Source organism: Neolamprologus brichardi, chromosome 12 (genome assembly GCF_056152115.1).
Source record: "Neolamprologus brichardi isolate AB-2024 chromosome 12, ASM5615211v1, whole genome shotgun sequence".
NCBI lineage: Eukaryota > Metazoa > Chordata > Actinopteri > Cichliformes > Cichlidae > Neolamprologus > Neolamprologus brichardi.
In genome coordinates, this window is record NC_142115.1 from 13880957 (window position 1) to 13903574 (window position 22618).

A 22618-nucleotide genomic window follows, 5' to 3' on the forward strand; every position below is an offset into this window, starting at 1 on the left:
AATAATAGCAGCTCCTTTATTGCCATCGTGTTGATATAATCTTTGGCTGTTCAGCCATAGGGAGCTCAGTTCCTGCAGTCATGTGGGCACCAGCCTGATAATGAAGACAGACTGCATCGTGACATTAAACACAATTCACATTTAGTTTGTTTTCAAAACTACAAATTCATTCTTTATTCAAGAAAGTCACAGCTACACACCAACAGTACACTGAGGTCAAATGAGGTGAAGCACAAATTTTCCATTAGATCATAGAGGCACATTTAAGTTGTTGTTTTTTACATATGTATATACTAGCTAAATAAACAACAGTTTATATTTATTCATAGTAAACTGCTCATTAGAATGACAAAATATCTTTCTTCATAAGAAAGAAATGTTTAGTCAAGCATAGCTTTAAAGATGACTTTCAGTGACATCTATGGCACTGGTTGAAAGAGCTTAAAATTACCTTAAATTGTATGCTTGATTACACAGCTATAGTTAAGCCAATTAGGGATTAACCTTCAGGTCACATGCTGTCTGTGAAGTGACTGAAATGACAGGTCATGCGTCCATTCAGGTAAAACTGGTAAAAGGCCAGTGTTTATACTAACACGATTGTTTATTCAATTCAATTTTACTGAAAGCTTACACTGCAGGGACTGACCTGAAGGTCAGAAGGGATTCAGTGATACCAGCAAGCACTTGCGTTTCCCTGGAAACTCCCACATCCTTGTCAGCAAGCACACAAACAATGACACTGACATCTGTCTCTGTGACGTTCAAGGTACTTTACCTATTTACTTAGAACCATGTGATCAATCCGGAGGGAAGGCTGTCCATTCAGATACATCCAGGCTTGTTTGAGAAAGCATATCATATTTTATGAAACCTAATATGCAGGGGCCATAACTGCCCTATTTTAACAGCGGTGAAAAACAGTCTTTATTAATAATGTGTTTATTATGGAGCAATCCAGCTTAACTGTAATATTAACTGACATAACTGTACATAATGACAATATGTAATCACACAAACTCAAAAAAACAGCATTTACGTAGAAAGAAAATTAGCCACTTGTAGTTTTTGCCAGTAATTTTTAACGAAGTATATTGCTTGCAAAAGCAGCTTCTGCTCACACCTCCACTGTTTCATTTTTTCCTCTGATTCCAGGCCCGGGAGTGAGAAAGTTGAGAAGGGCTGTGTACTTTTGCGGGTCTTTTAGGAGCAGTGCACGCTGTGTCGAGGTGGAGTGTTTGAAGGTGGATTTGTATGGACGAGGGGGAGGTGGACACACGATCCTCTGACTCCACACCACTCTCTCCTCCTCCTGCTTCCTTTCCTCTATTAACGTACCCCAGCCTTGCTGCATCACTGCTCTGCCTGTGGAGCAAAGAAGAAGGCAACAATGGATGCACAGTATCACTCAGACTAATCTGAAGAGCAGAATACTTACGCTGGACGTTTTTCTGTTGGTGTGCTGGACAGAGAAGCAGTCGGTGTCTGCTGAGTGGAGGCTTCCTGTTAATGTTATATAATTATATAATATAAATAAATATAATTATAATGTTCAGCAAAAAACAACCACAAAACCCTGTTTGAAGTTGTTTATTCATCCATGATATACGTCTATTCACGTGTTTTCTATTTATGTAGCATCACAAGAATCCTACCTAATGACTTACCCTGCTTACATTATGTTGTGCTCTTTCTCCCAGTTTCTCCAGACTTCTAAGAAGGGTGGAATTTTCCTGCTCCAAAACCTTTATACGAATGCTATTTGCTTGCAGTTGCTGCTGCATATCCAGAAGCACATTTCCTGTACCTTTTTACATGGAATAAAATTAGAAATATACCTTAAAAATGACAAGATTGAAGACAAGAGTAATACTTTAATGTGCACTGATTTTTCCGATTTACTGTCTCTTTCATCCGTAAGTGCACTGGGTCATTTTTGTGATCTTATAATTCCAAGTCTGTCAAACTAGCACTCTGTGCTTTCCAAAGTATTAATAGCCGCAGTCAACTAGTGCTCGACAGGTGCAAAGCCACATTTATTTGCATACACACAGGTAATGTTAGTTAGTAGGTGGTTCATAGCGGCCTACTCTGTGGTTGAGCCAGTGGGCTGAGCTCTGGGAAAGCCACCAACAGCCTCTCCCTCTCTCTCAAAGCTTGCACATATTCCTTCAACTCATCCACGCAGTTGTTTAGCTCATCTGTGTGTGTTTGTAGGGTCTGTTTCTCATTTTGGAGCTTCGAACACAGGTCCTGATGGGGAAAAAATATAGGAGCATATACTACTTGGTTAAAACATGTCTTCTTTGGGTATTACTATGGGTAAAGTGCATTTAAGAGCTCTGATCTACCTGCTGTTGAGTGAGCTGAGCCCGCAGTTCTTCCTTCTCCTCTGACATCTGCTGCAGCTGACTCTGTAGGCCGATCTGCCTCTCCTCTCTCTCCCACAGCTGCTTCTGCAGCTCTTCACACTCTTCGTCGAGAGCGTCGACTCTCTCTAACAAAGACTTCTGCTTTGCCTGCATTGACTGGATTTCACAACCAAACAACACCTGTATGAATCTATTTGATTACTGCTGTGTGACTCACACATAAGCGAGTCTGTCACAGTGCCCAGTGGAAAACAACAAATAATCAGATGCTTGCTGTGATGCTGACCTCTTGCTGACGGCAGGCACTCTGGTACTTGGCTTTCTCCTTATCAAGCAGGAGCTGAATGTCGGCGATCTGACTCTCTAACTGCTGGATCCTGTGCTGCAGTTTAGAACAGGCCTCTTCCTCTATTTGTAAGGTATTCAGACTCTCCTGCAGTCCTTTCTTTTCATGTTCTAACACACAAAAAAAATCTTAGCCTGCATAAATATTTATTTTGTGTGTGTTCTGCAAAACATACTTTCTTTTTTTTAAATGAAAGAAAGGTTGTAGATTGATCTTAGGTGCGAGTCTTACCCAGTGCTTTTAAGGTATTTTGCTGCAATGCTATTTCCTCCTTCAGTTTGAAATTCATCTCTTCCAAGGACATAGTGTCTGTGTTCAAAAATGTGAAAGTAGAAAAGTGATCTCAGTGAATTCTCATCATGTTTATTCACAATTTCACTCACCCCTCTTATGTTGCTGTTGGTCCTCGTGTAGCCTTTTCTCTGTTTCTTTAATGACTCTCTGTGCTTTCTGCAGCGAAAATTCAAGCTGGACGGAATTTATTTGAAGCTTTTCCTTCTCTTGGTTGAACTCTTTTTGTGCTCTTTCCAGCTGGGACCTGAATCTTTTCTGTTCCTCTTCTGCCGCTGCTAGTCTGTCTTTAAGAGGCTGCACCGTACAGCGCACATCTTGAAGGTGTTTTTCCAGCCTGCGCGTGTCCCTGCGCTGTTCATTGGCCCACTGGGAAACATCGCCTGCTGTCATGCGTCCCAGCTCCAGAGAGTCGTCCACAGCTGCTAAGAGAGGCTGCAGAGATGAGGGCAGGCCCTCGCTCTGAAGCAGGTCTACCAGAGCGTCTCCTGTCTTTCTCAAAAGAGTTTGCACTTGATGACACGCATCGCATGGAATGAGTGATGATTCGACAGTCTGGCAGGTTTTGTTTTGACTGCTAACCACAGGAGAGCATGGACTGCTGTGGGTGGGACTGGAGGATGTGAGATTCTGTGGGGAAATTTCAAATGTGCTCGTTGAAGACCAAGCAGACAAGCAACGCCTGCAAAAGTCGGTTCTTGAGCTCATTTGAGGTGAGACAGGTGATGCAGTGTTTGTGTCATCACCGTTTCTTTCCATCTGCCTTTTACTGAGTTCAGTCTCCTAAGAAAGGAAAGACAGCATAAAGCACTGAGATCTATCAGTTAACTGGCAACATTATGCCATTATTTTTAATTATGCCTTCACTAAAATGAAGCAGTCTGCCTACCTTTATGTTGGCAAATTGAACTAAATTACTCCAGTAGTTTGTGACTATGAGACCAACTGACAGGCATCCCTTCTGTGGCGTTTGTTCTCTCCTGTGGCTGCCCCTCAGTCGGTCAATGTAAGCACTGGAGCTTTGTACAAGAAGCAGCAGTCTTGTTCAGCCAGAGAGGGAGGGAAAGAAATTATTATGTGTTTATGTAATGTAATGTCAATTTTTGCTGATTATTTATTTTGTCAGTTTCACGTTATTTCAGTGATTAGTGTGAGTTTTTCCTCCTTCAACAGAAGGGTACCAATGATTTTGTTCATGTCTATTCATCAAACAGCAGCATTATAAAGTTCACAGATGATACCGCAATCATTAGGCTGATCACTGATGGCATATAGAAAACAAAATGGCAGGACTGGTGGCTTGGTGTCAGCAAAACACATCTGTTTAAACTGGCTTATTTGCTTTAATGCTGGTTTTATCTGTTGTCATGCTCTGTTTTGTAATTTTAACTTATTTTATGACTACTGTTCCTTTTATTAATTGTGTTTTTTGTAAGGTGACCTTGGGTTTCTGAAAGGCGCCCTCAAATAAAATGTATTATTATTATTATTATTATTAAAATAATCTCTTCCTAAGTGCAGATAAGACCAACAACTCTTGATCTTTTTATGTGAAAAGAAGGATAAAGCAGCATACACACAGCAGACATCTGTGAGACAGGTAGAGAGGGTGAAAACCTTTAAATTCCAAGGGACACGCATTAGGGAAGATCTCACAACATCCAGAAGTTTCTCAAGAAATCACAGTAAAGACTGTACTTCCTAAGATGGCTGAGAAAGTCTGGCATGTCAGCATTTTTTTTTTTTTTTTTGCAACTCAACATACAGTTGAGTGCATCATCACCACCTCAGTTACAGAGTGGTACTGGAAGCTGCACTGACAGGAAGGATCTCCAACGTGGGATAAAAACTGCACAGTGCATCACAGGAGCATCCTTCACATCACTACACTGAAATCAAGCACTAATACTCTCTGTAGCTTCTAGCTGTTGGCCATCGGACTCCTGAATGAGACAATCAGCACTGCCCCTCTCCCACACCAACACTACTGTTGGCTGTTACTGTACTAGCATTATCTGCTACTGCACTAATTTGTACAGGTCTGTTTGCAAACATCCACAAGGCATGGGCACAACAGGGACACTGGCAAAATAAGAATTTCATTGTACAGTGTAAACCGCGTTTATTTTCACTGTGCATGTAATAATAATAACAATATTAAAACATCTAACATTTTTATGTTTCTTAATTTTCTGTTAGGCACATTGAGCTTTCATGTAAATGTGCTATATAATAAAAATGTAAATTGTCATTGTTATGTATTACCTGTCAACCACCAACTCCAGTAAAACAATGTGGGAGTGCTGATTGAACGCATCTTCCCCATCCACAAAGTCATACTGCTCTAGCAGAGCTACCATGTCTAGATTGCAGGAGTGCTTGTCCGGGAACTTCCAGGAAGAAAAGCGGAGCGGTCCGGTTCGAGAAAACACGTCCAGAATCGCTCCCTGAAGATCAACCAGGTCTTTTCGGAGGCTTTCAATACAGTCCTGACTACCCAGCAACTGACTCATGTCTGACAAACTATTTTATAAATGACACAGCTCTGAAAAACACTGTGCAGTCTGTTGATACCACATCTCCTTGGCAACGTCCAAAAAAAGTACTCCAAGTTCCACAATGCTGTGCGGTTTATTTCCGGAAGTAATTCATCTCCATTGGGTCAACGAAAGCGCGACGTAGTAAGTGTGTTTAACCACGGCAAATTTTAAGCTTTTAGCTGTAGCCTTTATTGTTGACATAGCATGTGCTAAAAAGGAGTGTTTAAAATACGTATATTTTCTTGTTGGTTTTGTGTTTGCAGGTAACTTCCAGTTTTACAATAAGTTGCAGCCATGCCGCCTGGGCCTGTTCAAATCGTTCAGCCGGAGGCTAACAACAAGGTAAGGGTACCGCTGCTAGTTAGCTAATGCCAGCAGTGTAGCCTACATACTGCTTGCTTTTTTTCGGCTAACTTGTGAACTGGGTTAATTTTTGTCTTTCTATACTTTGAACTGTCTCTGTGATTTTTGAATTTAGCGAACAGCTAGCGTCTATTTCTTTTTCTTTCGCTAAATGTTTGAGGTCGCAGCATTATACCTTGTTAGCCCGTAGTTAGCTGTAGTTAGCTTACTTGCTAAATTGAAAACGGATATTTGGATCAATGTGTTTTATACAGAACCACATTTTTTCACGTAGAAAATTCACCGACCTACTTTCATCAGAGCACTTGGTAGTTTTTACCGTATGGTGTGGACTATTACAGCGAAAGTTTTTCAAAATGTTGTCTATGCTTTGAGTGTTGGAAATTGTAGTAGAGCAGGGGAAATATTACTTGGTGTAGTTGGAAAAGCTTTAACATCGGGTGGGTGTTAAGTGGTCCACTGTTGTTGTTGTTTTTACCTTATTCTTTTATTTATCCATCTAACCCTTCTTTGGTTTATTCTAACTAACAAATGTGCTTTTGCGACAACAGAATGATTCAACAGCAGAAGAAACGCCAGCCACAAAACCTATTGTTGGTATCATTTATCCACCTCCCGAGGTCCGAAACATTGTTGACAAGACAGCCAGCTTTGTTGCAAGGTTGGTTATTTTATATGTGGCAGCTTTTTAAATATGTAATGGTAACTGGATTTCATGTATATGGCATTACTAATTCTTGCCAATTCACAGGAACGGGCCTGAATTTGAGGCAAGAATCCGTCAGAATGAGATCAACAATCCAAAGTTTAACTTCCTCAACCCGAATGACCCCTACCATGCCTACTATCGCCACAAAGTCAATGAATTTAAGGAGGGGAAAGCTCAAGAGCCATCTGCAGCTGTGCCCAAAGTTATGCAGCAGGCTATGCAACAGTCCCAGCAGCTTCCTCAGAAAGTAAGTCATTGAACTTCACTTTGCACTTTATTTTATTTTTTTAATAAAAAAAATAAAACTGGTAGTCTTTGACCCTGACTAATATTTTACATGTTTTTTAGGTTCAGTCACAGGTGATTCAGGAGACAGTGGTCCCCAAAGAACCTCCCCCTGAGTTTGAGTTCATTGCAGACCCTCCATCAATCTCAGCATTTGACCTGGATGTTGTCAAGCTCACTGCCCAGTTTGTTGCTCGCAATGGGCGCCAGTTTCTCACTCAGCTCATGCAGAAGGAACAGAGGAACTACCAGTTTGACTTTTTGCGACCACAGCACAGCCTTTTCAATTACTTCACCAAGCTGGTGGAGCAGTATACTAAGGTGACTTAACAGATTGGGCTTCTCTGGGTGTGTTCAAGTGGTGATTCTAAACTTTCTAAGCATTATATTGATTCTCGACTTTAATCCTTTAGATTCTGATCCCTCCCAAAGGCTTACTGACCAAACTCAAGAAGGAAGCCGAGAACCCAAAAGAGGTTATGGACCAGGTATTCTGTTTTAACAGTGACTGCTTCTCAAAATAACCGTTTACATTTGCTCTTTCCCATGGTTGTAATATGTCCTGTTGTCCAACCATCAGGTAAGGTACCGTGTTGAATGGGCAAAGTACCAGGAACGCGAGAGGAAGAAGGAGGAGGAGGAAAGGGAGAAAGAACGAGTTGCATATGCCCAAATTGACTGGCATGACTTTGTAGTGGTCGAAACAGTGGATTTCCAGCCTAATGAACAAGGTAATTATAACCACAGTAACTACATCTTTAAATAGTAACCCCCACCTGTAAATATTGGTACAATCATTTAATCTTTATTGGCATCTCAAATTCCTTAGGCCACTTCCCACCACCTACCACACCAGAGGAGCTCGGCGCTCGCATCCTGATCCAGGAGCGCTATGAGAAGTTTGGAGAGAGTGAGGAGGTAGAGATGGAAGTGGAGAGCGATGGTGAAGATGATGAGCGGGAGGATAGGGGTGAAGGCCAGCCTTCACAGCCTGATCAAGACACACAAGTGCAGGACATGGATGAGGTTAGAAATGATGGAGTAATTAATTACTGCGGATTGCAAGCTGTTCGTGTCTGACCAGTTATAGATTTGATACTATATGTTTTTCTTTTAATTAAATGACATCTTTTCTAACCCACTGCTTGGAGAAAGAAAAAGAAGAAAACTTTAAGATCTGGTAACAAAATTGATTCATCCCCTGCTGCTTTCTTTAGGGATCTGATGATGAGGATGATGGCATGAAGGCTCCACTGCCACCGGACACCCCCATGCCACCTCCACTGCCTCCAACTCCAGATCAGGTTATCATTCGCAAAGACTACGACCCCAAAGGTAACACTGTTCGTTATGTGAGCAAGTTTTTACTTTGTACAATTTGTTTGTTTTTGTTTTTTTAACTAATGTTACCTTTTCATTACAGCATCCAAGCCTCAGCCCTCAGTTGCAGTTCCAGACGAGTACCTCATCTCTCCCATTACCGGTGAGAAGATCCCGGCCAGTAAGATGCCAGAGCACATGCGTATCGGTCTGCTAGATCCACGCTGGCTGGAGCAAAGAGACCGCAGCATTAGAGACAGACAGACTGAGGATGAAGTTTATGCTCCTGGTTTGGATATCGAGAGCAGCTTGAAACAGCTGGCTGAGAGGCGTACTGATATCTTCGGTGTGGAAGAGACGGCCATCGGTAAAAAGATTGGGGAAGAAGAAATCCAAAAGCCAGAGGAGAAGGTAAAAACACTGAGTAACTGCAGTTTTTATAAAACTGTCTTTAACAATATTAATAACAATAATAATTGTATTCTTTTGCATTTCAGGTTACCTGGGATGGCCACTCTGGAAGCATGGCTCGTACACAGCAGGCAGCGCAGGCCAATATCACCCTGCAAGAGCAGATAGAAGCCATTCACAAGGCCAAAGGACTGGTGGGAGAAGATGACACTAAAGAGAAAATTGGCCCTAGCAAGCCAAGTGAAATTCATCACCAGCCACCCATCCCCTCCTCTGCACCCAGTTTGCCTAAACCCAGTCCCCCTGTCACAGCGGTGCCTCGCCCACCCTCTGTAAGTTAAAATTGTAATTGTATACATTTGAATGCTTTTTGTTGTACATATGTACCTTCTTAACACGTAATGTGGTTATGTAACAGGTGGCACCACCAGTACGCACCACTCTCTTGTCTGCTGTACCTGTAATTCCGAGACCACCTGTGGCTCCTGTGGTGCGTCTTGCACCAGGACAAGTTATTACCCCAATGCCGCCCATGATTCCTGCTCCCCGCATTAACGTGGTTCCCATGCCGCCTTCTGCGCCTCACATCATGGCTCCCAGACCACCTCCCATGGTTGTTCCAGCCCGTAAGTTAACCCCCTAGGGTCAAGGGTATAGTTGGCTGTTTTTTACTACTACTTTTGATTTTGCTCTTGAATTAGATAAAATGCAGGTAATGGCTCAGGCATTGTTTTGGAACAACTAATTACAAAACAATCAGGTGTCACAATAAGATGCAACACTGATTATTCCTGACTACACACTACCTTTAAACTCCAGGCAGGCTTGCAATTCTCAAATCTTGCTATCGGTGTCGCTGTTCTTTTTTTTTTTTTTTTTTTTTTTTGCCATTGTTCCCACAACTTCTCCTCAGCAATCAAATGCCACGTGTTCCATATAATTTTCTGATTGGTTGATGTGTTATATTTTTCCACCAGTAGGGTGTTGTTTTTTTTGTTTTTTAATTTTAATTTTTTTTATTTTTGCAATCACTTTCCTTAGAATATCACATTTTCAAGCAAAAGCATACCATAAATTATTGATCGTAGGTCAAATAAAATCATACTTATCAAGACAATTTAAAAACTGGAACATAGTTTAAAGTCTGCACGTAATCACATGACTCATGTAAGCTACTATAGCTATAGATGTAAGATACTATAGCTGCTATAGTATCACACATCAATCATGTGTTCTGGACATGCCTGTGCATCCGTCAACTCTATAAGGTTAAAGCGGTTATGAGAAACAACTAGATGACCATTGTTAGGGAAAATAATACTTGTCTTGGAGTAATTTGGTAACCAAACCTTTTATACACAGCCTTCCTTATTTTTATATTTAAATTCAAATAACCTTATTTTTTTCCCCTTCCTCTAGCATTTGTTCCTGCTCCACCTGTGCCACAGCCACCAAGTGCTGCTCCAGCACCACCTATCCACCCACCCCCACCTCATGAGGATGAGCCTGTCAGTAAGAAGATGAAGACTGAGGATAACCTGATTCCGGAGGAGGAGTTCCTTCGTAGAAACAAGGTTTGTTGGATCAATAAAGTGTGGAAAAGGTGTTATGTTACATTTATAATTTACCAGTGCTACCACATCACTCTCATGGTTCAGTAGACTGGATTGGGACTTTGTGTGACCATCAGATTCATTTAAAGATTCTCAGATATGCAAAAAAGAAAAGTTCTTTTTGTGCACATGGTAGTAATATAGGGCTTTGTGTCTGTGAAGGTTCTCAGTCATTCAGGTCATCGTAGTCAAAGGAACTTCAAGTAACTTAAAGAAGTCCAGATGCTTTTCTTTGTAAGCTCCTTTGAATATAGGGCTTTGTTTCCAGCTGTGGTAGTTGAAAATAAACACAGCTAACCTACTTAGTAGAACATGGATATGTAGTTTCATCTGTTTTTGTGCCTGAATCTTTTTCCTGTCTCTAGGGTCCAGTGGCTGTTAAAGTACAGGTTCCTAACATGCAGGACAAGAGTGAATGGAAACTGAATGGCCAGGTGCTGAATTTCACTGTCCCAGTCACAGACCAGGTATGCAACATGTGGTTTGTTTTCTCTCTTTAAGGTTTAGTGGTTTCACACACAGCATTCTTATTGATGTGCAAATGTAATGTCTCCGCAGGTGTCTGTCATTAAAGTCAAAATCCATGAAGCTACAGGCATGCCGGCAGGAAAACAGAAGTTGCAGTATGAGGTAAAAATTTGCTCATGGCTTTGTTGGAATGTCTGATCTCATCTGCATTAATTAATATAAAGTGCTGATTTATTAATTTGTTGTTGTTGATGTTGTTTTGTTTTTTTTTTGTTTCTTTTCAGGGTATTTTCATCAAGGATTCCAACTCGCTGGCTTACTACAACATGAGCAACGGTTCGATCATTCATCTGGCACTGAAGGAGAGAGGTGGAAGAAAGAAGTGAGCCATCCTTGCAGAAAGAAGACATGATTTTTTTTGTTGCTTTATTTTGTTGTTGTTTGTTGTGTCATAAAATTTAAATTTTTGTTTGCATTATATGGCATTTTACATACAATTGTGTGCAAACAACATGTCCTCCTTAAAGGTTAAAAGAATAATACTCTGGATGGGAGTCATGATTTCACACTTTTGCTTCAGTCTTTTTCTTCTCTGTGATGCAACTTAAGTGGTAATTTGTAACAACATGTAGAGCCCACGAGATCCATTCATTGAAATAAAGGAGTTTTAAATGGTCTGGTTTTGTTGCTGCTGCGTTTGCAAATCTAGCAACATGACATGGATTAGGACAGGTCACATGTGCTCACAGAAAAGAGCAGACATGGGATTCGCTTCCTCTTTCTTCTGCAGCCGCTAGGGGCACACGTAACATTAGGATGTTAAAGCCCAGGCGAGGGCGGTAGGCTTGGGATACTAGGAGATGTAGAAATCTGTATAGTATTCTCGGGTGGGATGACAGGACGGCAAAACCAAGCCACAGCTAGCCGAGGACAAAATGTACTAGTTCGTTAACCAGGTGGTTTAGTAAGTAATCGGCTAACTATGTAAAACTAGATAATAATGTAGCGGCGGTTCGTTGAAGGTGGGGTCAATGTAGAAATAGTTTGGGATTGTTGTCACAAGCAGTTAAGGCTAACTTTTAGTACGTTAGCAACGCAGAGTTAGCTGGCTAATGTTAAAACTGGGGGAAAACCCATTCAAGTTAACTCAAGCATAACCAGTTTAATGTGACCCAGCGGTTGGAACGCACCCTTAGAAAAGATTTACGGACAAAACAGCGGTTGGAAAGTTTAACTCGCGCCCAGAAATCATGGCGTCGGTGCAGTTTGACTCGACAGCGTATGCACAGGAGCAGATTTGACTCTGGGTTGTCCACAACCTCGCTGACGTTAGCTGTCCCGGCTAGAAGGCTAGTTTTTTTTTTCTTCTTCTTATGCTACCATGGACAAAATGGAAAACGGCCGTCGATCTGTGGACACGGGGAGCATCAGGACTCTTAGCAGCAGTCACATTGACGACGAAAGCTCCTTGGGATCCGACTCGGAGATCAACGGCTTCGCCAGCGAAAGGCAGACGGATAAATATGGATTTATTGGTGGGGCGCAGAAGTACTCAGAGGACACGTAAGTTTCCTTTAACTCTGAGGCCATCTGTGTTGTTTTGCCATGCTTAATGATAATGATGATAATAATATTAGGTAGTAAATTTGCAGCCTACTGTTGTGCATTAGTTGTGATGACAAGTTGTGCAGGTGTTGTTATGTGCCTCCGACAAACAGAGCTCCCAACCAGCTGCGTGGCACCGTGTTGTTTCTATTTTTTCCTTTCTTTTTTTTTTTATTACCTTCTGTTTGCCACAGTCAACACAAGCAGCAAACGCGTAGATGAGGATTAAATGAGTCGTATTAATCTTCTTATTTCTGCCATGTAATGTTAAATTGTTTTTCTTTTAGTCTGTCACAGTTTTTTGCGGTGGTGGTGGTGGTTGTGGGGGGGTGCTGACCGAGCACTTCTGGCTGTCTGTGTCATGCTTGGATTTAATTTATCTCTGGCCTTTTGGCAATACAGTTTAGATCAGTTTCTTTACCTTCTTTTGTAAGACATCTATTTCGTTTTTCTTTTTGTGCTGGGTGCCTGCATGACAGCAGTGAAACAGTGGAAGGAGTGGGTGAAAGTTATGGCAAGCACCGGCTGGCTGGGAGTTTCCTGTCTTGTAGAGTTTTGGCAGGCTTGGAGCCGCAGCTCTTGGTGCCTCTTTAGCTGAGGGCCTCTTTTGGCTCAGCTCTGTAGATAGTCAGTGTTTAGCTTGTACTGTTTGGCAACAAATGTATCTCTTTATTGTTTAAAGGCTCTGGGAGCTGAAGCTGCAGTATAGTCTTGCACTGATCTACAACACATAGGCTGCACTTTGTTACCAGAAGAGGTCTGTCTTAAATAAGAAGAGCTCTTTGAAGACGTTTCAGCCCTACAATTACAGGCTTGTGCCGATGAGATAATTACATACCATAGTAAAGAATCAGACCACGATTCCTAATGTAGGTTATACTTGCTTACGTTTTCTTTTTCTGTTTGAGAATATAATGTAAAGTCCTTGACTCCCCCCTCCCTCCTTGCCTGTAAATATTTTACTGTTAAATTATCCTGACTGCAGCTCTTTCAGATCAGAGAGCTTTGACATTAAATAGGTCTTGAGTTTGTATCTTTTATAGTTCGCTGACTGCAAATGAGTGATGGCCACACACACAGATCTGATGGCAGATGCAGAACGATAAACTGTCTTTGTGAGATTGTTTTCTTTTTAAAGCTTGGGCCAATTTGGAGGCTTATTTCAGACTTGCCTTATTGCAAAAACAAGCAAACTTTTGTCACCTGTCTAATTACTTCTGTGCTAAAAGAAGAGAAGATGTGTCTTTTGCTGTCATTTCAAGCAAAAAAGCGCAAAAAATGATTTGAGCTTTGTAATTTTTTCCCCTCCTGTTGTGTAACCAGAGCTCAGGATATACCTCCAGCGGTGCTCAGGCAAAGAGAGGTGAAGTGGCTGGACATGCTGAGCCACTGGGACAAGTGGATGATCAAGCGATTCAATAAGGTCAGCACCAGGTGTTAAATCAGTTACATAAAACATGTGGCTTGGTTGTATGCCTTCCATGGTGTTAGCCATGTGAAGTTCACCAGATCAGTTTCTTTTAAAGAGTTCCTGAAGGTGGTTTGCTGAATTGTATTGTGTCGTTCCTAGGAAGTTTTTGTCGTCCCCCCCCCCCCTCACAGGTACTCTTACACATTATCAAACAAAGCAAACGGTATCATTAAATGATTGCACAAGGACCAGACTTTGTATACACTTTGTTTTGCAGCTTCGCTTGTCTAGCTGGTTCTGTGTGAAATGCTCTCAGCGAATCGACGTAAAGCTGCAACTTAACCTCACACCCATGAATCGGCGGCAGCAAGCCAGGACACAACCCCGTCCCTGTATCACTGCATATACTGTATGACAAATTGACGGTTTCAGATTCAGCATGGGATTGTACTGGCTTCATATAAAATGATTCTCTTTCAAAAGGAATAAAAAAAAGTGGCTCAGTACATGACAGAAACGGCTAATTTAGCGGCGAGAAGTGTTCCTTTTCTCGCTGTACATGTACTAATAAAGGTCAGGGTTTCTAATCCTTTATTGTGCCCCCATGATTGATAATAATTGTACAGTAAGAACTGTAATGTTCTTGAGGAAGTGTGCCAGCTTTGCTTTAGAGCAAACAAATGTGCTCAGAAAGGGTAACGCAAGTCAAGTCAAAAGTCTCAAGAGGACTCAAATGTGAAGGTCGGGTCAGCTAATCTGTTGCGACAACACCTGTTTGTGATTCCCGCTGAAAGATTGCAAAGCCTCAACTTGGAGAGATGGCACGAGTTGAGATCAAATTTTATCAACGTGATGTTTTGCAGCATTCATTTTAGTATATTTTGGGCCTTTTGAAGGTCATAATGTTCTTCCTACAGTTGCAGCAACAAGCTTTTTTCTATGCCTATCCCTTCCACACACTCGCACGCTGCTGGATGCCTTTAGATCATTTTGGGGTTCGGTATCTTGCCCAAGATACTCCTCCAGCACGCACACTGGAGGAGTCTGACGTTCCGATAAGAAGACGACCCGCTCTACTCCCTGAGTCACAGGTGGTAGAGTGTTTGTGTATGACTTCTGTTTATGTTTCTATGCACCTTAAGTAATCGCCCCCTTGGAGATAAAGTTTTGTTTTCTGCATCCTGAAGATATAAATCACGTGGCATGTTTTTAATGTTACATGTATAACTGAAGCTCTAATAAGAGACTCAGATGTTAGAATATCCCCAAATTTTGGCTCATCTTTGATTGAATTCTGATCTTGCATATGCCAAATAAATTGGTGATCTAGATAAGTAGTAACTGGCCATTTTCATTGCTGAAAAGAAGGAAGTCAACTCACTGGGTTGTAAGAGTTTTTAGAGTGCATGCAGTGCTGCAAGTCAATGCATCCTAAGTGTAAGCTGTTAGTTTCTAAGTACAAAACTACACTTATTCAAAAAAAGGGAACAAATACCAGTGGCAGCTCTCTGATGAAAACCATTTGCTGTATCTGCGCACCAGATTGCCTCTCTTAGCTTTTCTCAAGCTACATTCTCCCATGGTCCTTTGGTATATTGCTTTATTTGGGAAACCCTTTCGTTCTGTGACTCAGGTGAGGCTGCGGTGCCAGAAAGGAATTCCTCCTGCCCTCAGAGGCCGTGCATGGCTCTACCTGTCTGGTGGGAAGGTGAAGAGAGAGCAGAACCAAGGAAAGTTTCAGGTCCGGCGGCTTCCTCTTTCACTTCCTCCTCACATCTCTGCTTAAACTCTACTTTGAGCTCATTTCATTTTTAAATTTCATTTGAAATTGGTACTGAAAGTGTGGTCATCCACAAGCATTACTCATTTGAGTGAGAACCCAGATATTTTTACCAAAGAGCTGGAGCAATGGCAGTTTTTATTATTGATCTTTTTTTTTTTTGGTTTGTTTTCTATTCAGGTTAAGTGTTCAAAATGCATGCTAGCATCAAATGAATAATGATGCAGATCTTGAATCTTTTCAAATATAAAGTTTAAAACTAGCCTCTGCTCATGCAGTAGTTAGACAATTCATTGACCTTTATAGTGAATGAATAACTTAATTTATTGCTGAGATCACTAAATCCTATAAAAAAAGAATCAGGGGTTTGTAGTCCTCCTACTTAAAGACAGTGTAATCACTTATACCGTATCACAAATAGATCTCACTCTCATGTCCCCCATGCTCTTTTTGTCAGGAGCTGGATAGCCAGCCGGGAGACCCCAAATGGCTTGATGTAATTGAGAAAGACCTCCATCGACAGTTTCCTTTTCACGAGATGTTTGTGTCACGGGGAGGACACGGGTGAGCAGTCTACCACAATGTGACGTGCAACACGGGAGTTGTTTACTGCATCTTATTTGAATATGCTAAAATGTTGCATGTTTGTGTGTGTGTGCAGGCAGAAGGACCTGTTCCGTGTTCTTAAGGCTTATACTCTCTACAGACCAGAGGAGGGATACTGCCAGGCCCAGGCTCCTATTGCTGCAGTGCTGCTTATGCACATGCCTGCTGAGGTACGAATTGCCTTCAATACAAACACACACCATCACTCACCATATAAATTATGTCCTTTGGTGTGGATGATCTGAACACTTGAAGACTTGTTATGGTCTTTAAAACTAAAATCCACACTAAAAATAGAAATAGTGCTGTTTCTTTTATTTTGTAAGGCTCAGTTTTAGTTTGTGACCTCGGGAAAGTATTTTTGAGCTGAACTGCAGAGGGACTGAGTGTACAAATGATGTAATCTGTAGATGATTTCCAGAGCTTCTCCATAGTATAAATAATACATCGAATTTGAGATTATGATAGCAGCCAAGGTGACTGTAAAAGGGGTTGGAAATTTTGAACTAAAAAACGAGGCAGATAGCATCGCTGGAAAAATCCTATCATTCCACAGATTAAGTCTCTGCATGTATGTCAGAGTATCAGCTAATGGAATCATGAATTCCACTTATTCAGTTTAGCTTTGTTAGACATGGTGTGTGATTTTTAGACACACTCAGTTTGAGGAAAGTCTTGTTGTCATTAAAAGCACTAAGCAATTAATATGTTGAAGGAAAATTCTCCACGCGTAAGGCACTGCATCGTCACAACCTAAAGTATGAACTTCAGACATATGAGAGAGCGCAGACTTTGAAGTGGATTTATCAGATGTGTGTGGTGGTTATATATACATGCAGTTTTCTGTCCTGGTGAGCATTTCAATTAAGTAAATTAGGTAAAGCATAAAAAATAACCCGCTAAATAAATGTCCGGGGTGTTGCAAAGATGGCTTTTTATTGTGGATAGTTGCTTGGGAAAGGATTTTGGTTCGACACCACACTGTGTGACACAATAGCACTATACACACCAACTTGGCCAGTGTCCTAAGGGGGCCCACGTGCTTCATAAGGGAAAATCTTGTATTTAAGAGAACATTTCTAATGTTTTCCAGATTCTCTGTGACCCCTGGAATGCCTCTCTAAGTATAACAAAGAACTACCCTTACATTGTGTGTATGTGTGTGTGATTCTACAGGATGCTTTCTGGGGGCTGGTCCAGATCTGTGAGAAGTATCTTCCTGGTTACTACAGTCCCGGCCTGGTGAGACTGAAACACTTGAAAGCGTTCATGATGACATGGCTCAGTGTTGGAAATGCAAAGAGAATATAGCCTCAGTTGACTTCACTGCTACCAGAGCTGTGCACACCTACTTGTAGGCCTTTTGCTTAGCAAAACTAGAATGTGTATTTTGTTTCCCACAGTGTGTGTGTGACGCAGTGGCACTGTGGTTATGGTTTTCTGATGAAGGCAGTGGGCTGTTTACAGACTTGTTTTCTCAGTAAGCTGTTTGAGTAAACTTTCTTGCGTAATAATTGCCTCCTCTTGGTTTCTGTTGCAGTTATGAATTCCATGTTACGAAAGAAGGTTTGCCAATTAAATGTTTCCTCATAAGTGCAAAATCTGGGTAGTCGTGCATAATGGGAAAACAATGTGTAGAAATAAGGACTGGTTTAATTTAATAGATGAGCGTGTATGTGCATATCTCATTTCAGCACCAGCAATGCAGAGTACAATACGTTTTTTGTTTAGAGTGTCCCACCGCTCCCTCTTTCAGGAAGCTATACAGTTAGATGGAGAGATACTCTTCGCCCTGCTGCGACGCGTCTCCCCTCCAGCCTTCCGGCATCTGGAGAAACATAAGATCGACCCCATCCTCTACATGACTGAATGGTTTATGTGTGCCTTCTCCAGAACCCTACCCTGGGCATCGGTGCTGCGCGTCTGGGACATGTTCCTCTGCGATGGTATGTATCTGCAGCGGTGCCTCATAGAGCCTCTTTACTCTGAAATTGACTCATCGGCTCCTTCTTCCTCCTTTTAGGAGTGAAGATAATTTTCAGAGTGGGCTTGGTGCTACTCAAGTGCATGTTGGGAACTCGTGAGAAGCTTAAGGCCTGCCAAGGCCAGTATGAGACCATGGAGCTTCTCAGGGCGATAGAGCCTCGATACATGCAGGAGGGTTTCCTCGTTCGAGAGGTAAGGGGTTTTTCCCAGATTGCTTTGCCTTCAGGCTGAAATGTCCATGAGCAAAGTCCTCGTTGTCCTGCCAGTGATGCTGATCTTTGATCTGCAGCTAGTAGAAGTGTAATCCAGGCCTAGAGTTGAATGTGGTAACTGTCTCGAAAAACTGAAGGTATTGCACTAGCAGCGAGTCGTATAGATGCCTAAAGATGGTCTCTAGTTATCCTTTAGTTTGCTCTTTCAAGGAGGAACTACATCCCAGATATCATGCTTCTCATCACATGAGTTACCTAGTTATGTGAGGCTACCCAGTTACCTATTTACTTTAACGAGACGATAAGAATCAAGGAAAATATGATTTAAAAACAGTTTATTTTACTTTGCTGATATCAGTGTGTTCTAAACAAGTGATCTGACTTTGTTATTGAGAAGTCGTTTCTGATTATCCGGCAGTGATGTAAACAGCATTGTGTCATATTGTGAGGGAGGAGTTAGAGGGAACAATAAATGCTCCTACAAGTCCTCTCTCAGACCAGTGAGTCTGAGAGAGTGAATTAAAGTGACACACAGACAAATTGACCAGAGTGCTGGCTGCCTGGTGTCTGGTTCCTTGTATCGAGCTTTGTGTGAGGGTCTGTCTTCCCAAACAATACCCCCTGTTATATGTAGCGCCGGCTTGACTGTGTGTGGCGGTCATTTGGCATTTGCAGACAAAGTTCACAGTCTCAGTACAATGGCCAGTCATGGAAGGAACATGTGAGCACAGCAGTGACCGGGTGACTTGATTTTTCCTTTTGCAGATTCTCGAGGTGCCGGTGACGGCGCGAGACGTGGAACGAGAGCATCACATCCAGCTCAAGCGCTGGAAGAAGAACCGCGGGGAGCTCAATTTCAAACCGCCTCCGAGAATGCACGGAGCTCGGATCATCATGCTGGCTGAGCCACCCAGGCGCCAGGACCTGCAGCAGAACCCCACCATTGTACTTGAAGTGCCTCAGACTACCCCACAGCTGCAGAAGGGCAAGGAGGAGAAGAAGAGTAAGAAAAAGAAGAGCATGAAAAAATCCCAGCCCACAGAGGAGATTCCCAATCCTTACCCTCTTCTCAGTGACCCTCAATCGTCATCCACAGAACCGCCTGCCCCGCCTCCAGGCAACAGTGTGACGCCAGAGGCCGCGGCGCAGACTGAAACGGACTCAGCTGGAGAGCAGAAAACACCTCCTACAGACCTCCCCTCTGCCAAAGAATCTACTCTTCAGCGATCTACACAAAGCCTCAGCAGCACAGAGCAGGACACATACTTGTAGCTCTGAAAGTGTGTGTGGGTGAGTGGGTGTGGACAAAGCACCAGCACTCTTCCGTCAACAGCCAGCCAGCCTTGCCGAAGTCTCTGAGTGGCCAGCATAACCTATTTTTTTCTAATATCGGACTACTTTGTATGCATTTGCTCATTTCCACACAAGTTTGCCTTTGATATTAACAGCATACACTAAAGCACCTTTACCATGTATAAAACTACTTAAATGCTTTTGCCATTTGTCACTACAGAGCTGACGGATGCTTCCTCTTAATGCTTGATTCTCTTATTTAGACCATAAGTCTTAGTATTGTTTTTTTTTTAGAAGGGAGACAAGTTACTGCTTTACTGAGGGCAGTGTATTTCAAGTGTTCGGTAATCTTAATAAGGTGCCGGAGTTCTTGCAGTTTATGCGTTTTCACTCAAGTTTTCTTGTAATAATATGCAGCACAGGATGTAAACTCCTGATGCACGCGCCACACATTTCAGCCTCTCAAGTCTTTGTATTTCATTTTTGGGGGGGTTTCCACTAGAGGGCAGCCTTGCAGCTATAAATGCTCTTAGGAGAGGCAACCACAGCGAGGATGGGATTCAGTAAAATTGGGAGGAGGTACAAGTGTACTTCTCTGAAGTTGAGATTACATTTTCTCTCACAGTGAAAAATTGCATTAAATTTAGTGACTGAAGTGGCGAAAGTAAGGAAGTCTTTTCCAACAAGCGCGAGTTATTTAAATACAATTTAAAACATGGAGTAATAGGCGTGTGTGTGTCCGTGTGTCCGTGTCCTGCTATGCAAAACAAACAAAAACATCTCTTTGTTTTTCCTGAATCAGTTGAACTGCTGTTTAGCTGTGTATAAGCTCCTCTTCTCACTGTGTGAGGCACTTCCAGCCACTTCGGCTCACCAGTCATTCCCAGGCAGCAGAGTGGAGAACACTGGACTTTCCTCACTGTATGACACATTCCTGCCTTCTTAAAAGCTAATCATTTTAAAGACCACCTCTTACCCAATGCAAATCTGCCTGATTGTGTTTGTGCACACGAAGCAAATCACCTAATGGCGCTGACCTTCCTTTTGGCTCTGCTTAAGGCCTATTTGGATATGTGAAACCATGAAGGTGTTGGATTCATTTTTGTATTTTGGGTGTTTGTTTGTTTTTTGCTAGAGCTTCCAAAGCAAATTAAGACTGTTACTCTGAGACGATCTACGACCCCTGCATGTGACCAGGCTCATTTTCTGTGCAGTCACGAGGGATCACGGGATTTAAGGATTTACTGGGATTTCTGTAGCTGTTTGTATTTTTTGGGGGAAATGCGGTAGCATGCATGGATTGTGAGGCTCTTTGTCTTTTCTTTTTTTTTTCCCCTGCAAAACACCACAGTCTTATTTTGGTGGCATTCCTAGTCTTCCTCAACTATCAATACAATGGTAAAGGGAGTCTTGACAAACACAAGTGCACGTGTGTTAAATGTGTTTGTGCATAACTAATATTAAAAGAGTCTTTGCTAATAAAGCGCGTGCTCAGCTCAGTTATAAAACGCAGCGGGGATATAAAAAGATGACATTTATCAAGTGATCACTCTCCCCTTATGCAATAGTTTAGTTGCTTGTGCCGCAAATCCTCACATTTCACTCATATTTTAATTTAATGCTCTTTGTGTACATACGATATAAAAAAAATATGTAATGAACTGTATTTTCAAGTGTATACTGCTATATTTTTTGTCATGCAGTTACAGATACTACAGAGGTAGCTATGTATGTCATTTGCAGTCAAAGACGGTGTATATATATTTTTTTTTCTTTTTTTTTTTTGATCAGCATTTGTAACACTAGGGGGGGAAAAAATATTTCAGGGGAACCTTTGCCACTAAAATGCTTTTTCTCACTCTAAAAGTGTTACTGTTGCTACTAGGTTTTAAAAAGGAGATCCTCTCCAGAACTCCCGTGGCATAAGTTTTAGTCTTGCAGATAAGTGGCTGTGTTGCATATATGATTGCTGTCAATCTAGATTGTTATTAAACGCTGGGATCTTTAGACCTGTTTGTATGTAATGTCCCATGTTCACCAGCAGATGGCGGACCAGAGTCATCTCTTGGAAATGAGAAGTTTGCCTGTATGTGAGTGACAAGCTGAATGCCCTGTGCGATCCAAGATGTCTCCATTAATTCCATTTTTTTTCTTTTGTTTTTTCTTAATGCTGCACCAGCACAAGGTCAATTGTTACATTAAATACTGTTTTGCGTTACATTTCTTTCAAAAATGCCACGTTTGAGAGTGGTGTGACAGCTCTACTTATGAATAAATTTGTTCTACAACCAGGTATTGACTGCTGTTTGTTTTACGTCGGGGACATTGTATATGGGAGAGAAAAAGCCTTCAAATCAATGGGAAAAGTGGGGAAAAAAACCTTGTTATATACGATTTTTTTTTTTTTTTTTTTTAAAAGAACAGTTGATGTACATGCCTATAGGCCACTGATTTTATTTCACAGAATGATTCAAAAACAATGAACCAAAAAGTTCTTGGGTGTGTTTTAAGAAGTTGGCCAAATTATCGTTTATTAGTAAGTTGTCTTTTGTTTTGTTTTTTATCTGCCTAGCAAAGCTAAATGCATTTCAGTTTACATAAAAATTTCAACTTACTGTTACACGTCTGAGTTATTTCTGTGTAAGCTGAAATTTTGAGATCCATGCTTTATGGATAACCAAAATAAATTCTTCAGTTGTGGAAACGGGCAGCTTAGTATGTTTGATTTGGCAGGTTTTTAGGCCAGGGTGCCAAAAAGTGATTTATGATGTTTCTGTGTGTTTATATTGGTAAATGGACTGTAGTCAACCGGTCAAGACATGACTTGTACCTACAGTATGATTGTGATCAATCCAGTCCTTTTTGGCCACTTAAAATATCTTTAATTCTGGCTTGATGTCATTCATGAAAGCTATGTTATACATATGTTTAACAGACTATAGACCAACAAGTCATTTACAACTAATTTACAACTTTTTGGGCATCACACCTGACTTCCTCACTTTCC

The 22618-nt window shown here is 41.6% G+C and overlaps 3 protein-coding genes across 3 annotated transcripts; 2 read left to right on the forward strand and 1 right to left on the reverse strand.

The window, feature by feature from the left end:
• Positions 1-235: 235 nt before the first annotated feature.
• On the reverse strand, positions 236-5644 carry ccdc157 (coiled-coil domain containing 157). Its single transcript, XM_006805850.3, has 10 exons — positions 5275-5644; positions 3899-4049; positions 3102-3792; positions 2950-3027; positions 2659-2828; positions 2352-2528; positions 2091-2253; positions 1668-1807; positions 1439-1503; positions 236-1365 (listed from the first exon to the last, which is right to left on the reverse strand). The coding sequence occupies exons 1-10, from the start codon at positions 5520-5522 to the stop codon at positions 1134-1136; spliced, it is 2115 nt and encodes a 704-aa protein (XP_006805913.2). The 5' UTR covers positions 5523-5644; the 3' UTR covers positions 236-1133.
• On the forward strand, positions 5619-11394 carry sf3a1 (splicing factor 3a, subunit 1). The gene is made up of 16 exons (XM_006805849.3): positions 5619-5690; positions 5813-5891; positions 6464-6573; positions 6664-6868; positions 6970-7227; positions 7320-7394; positions 7487-7637; positions 7736-7932; positions 8124-8241; positions 8330-8637; positions 8724-8969; positions 9056-9263; positions 10057-10211; positions 10616-10717; positions 10809-10880; positions 11003-11394. The coding sequence occupies exons 2-16, from the start codon at positions 5844-5846 to the stop codon at positions 11102-11104; spliced, it is 2355 nt and encodes a 784-aa protein (XP_006805912.1). The 5' UTR covers positions 5619-5690; positions 5813-5843; the 3' UTR covers positions 11105-11394.
• Positions 11395-11538: 144 nt separating this feature from the next.
• LOC102790521 (TBC1 domain family member 10A-like) lies at positions 11539-21970 on the forward strand. The gene is made up of 9 exons (XM_006805851.2): positions 11539-12281; positions 13647-13746; positions 15368-15475; positions 15972-16078; positions 16176-16290; positions 17297-17362; positions 17877-18066; positions 18144-18298; positions 19084-21970. Exons 1-9 carry the CDS (start codon positions 12100-12102, stop codon positions 19588-19590), a joined length of 1530 nt encoding a protein of 509 aa, XP_006805914.1. The 5' UTR covers positions 11539-12099; the 3' UTR covers positions 19591-21970.
• The last annotated feature ends 648 nt before the right edge of the window (positions 21971-22618 follow it).

What these genes read in the sequence shown, in the direction of transcription:
- LOC102790521 (XM_006805851.2), top strand. Translation starts at nt 12,100, where the DNA reads ATGGACAAAATGGAAAACGGCCGTCGATCTGTGGACACGGGGAGCATC. An exon ending in CAGAAGTACTCAGAGGACAC is followed by an intron (nt 12,282 to 13,646) that starts GTAAGTTTCCTT and finishes TTGTGTAACCAG; the next exon opens with AGCTCAGGATATACCTCCAG. An exon ending in AGGGTTTCCTCGTTCGAGAG is followed by an intron (nt 18,299 to 19,083) that starts GTAAGGGGTTTT and finishes TTCCTTTTGCAG; the next exon opens with ATTCTCGAGGTGCCGGTGAC.
- ccdc157 (XM_006805850.3), bottom strand. Translation starts at nt 5,522, where the DNA reads ATGAGTCAGTTGCTGGGTAGTCAGGACTGTATTGAAAGCCTCCGAAAA. An exon ending in CTGGAGTTGGTGGTTGACAG is followed by an intron (nt 4,050 to 5,274) that starts GTAATACATAAC and finishes TGGCTGAACAAG; the next exon opens with ACTGCTGCTTCTTGTACAAA. An exon ending in CCCACTGGCTCAACCACAGA is followed by an intron (nt 1,808 to 2,090) that starts GTAGGCCGCTAT and finishes CCATGTAAAAAG; the next exon opens with GTACAGGAAATGTGCTTCTG.
- sf3a1 (XM_006805849.3), top strand. Translation starts at nt 5,844, where the DNA reads ATGCCGCCTGGGCCTGTTCAAATCGTTCAGCCGGAGGCTAACAACAAG. An exon ending in TGGTGGAGCAGTATACTAAG is followed by an intron (nt 7,228 to 7,319) that starts GTGACTTAACAG and finishes TTAATCCTTTAG; the next exon opens with ATTCTGATCCCTCCCAAAGG. An exon ending in CAAAAGAGGTTATGGACCAG is followed by an intron (nt 7,395 to 7,486) that starts GTATTCTGTTTT and finishes TCCAACCATCAG; the next exon opens with GTAAGGTACCGTGTTGAATG.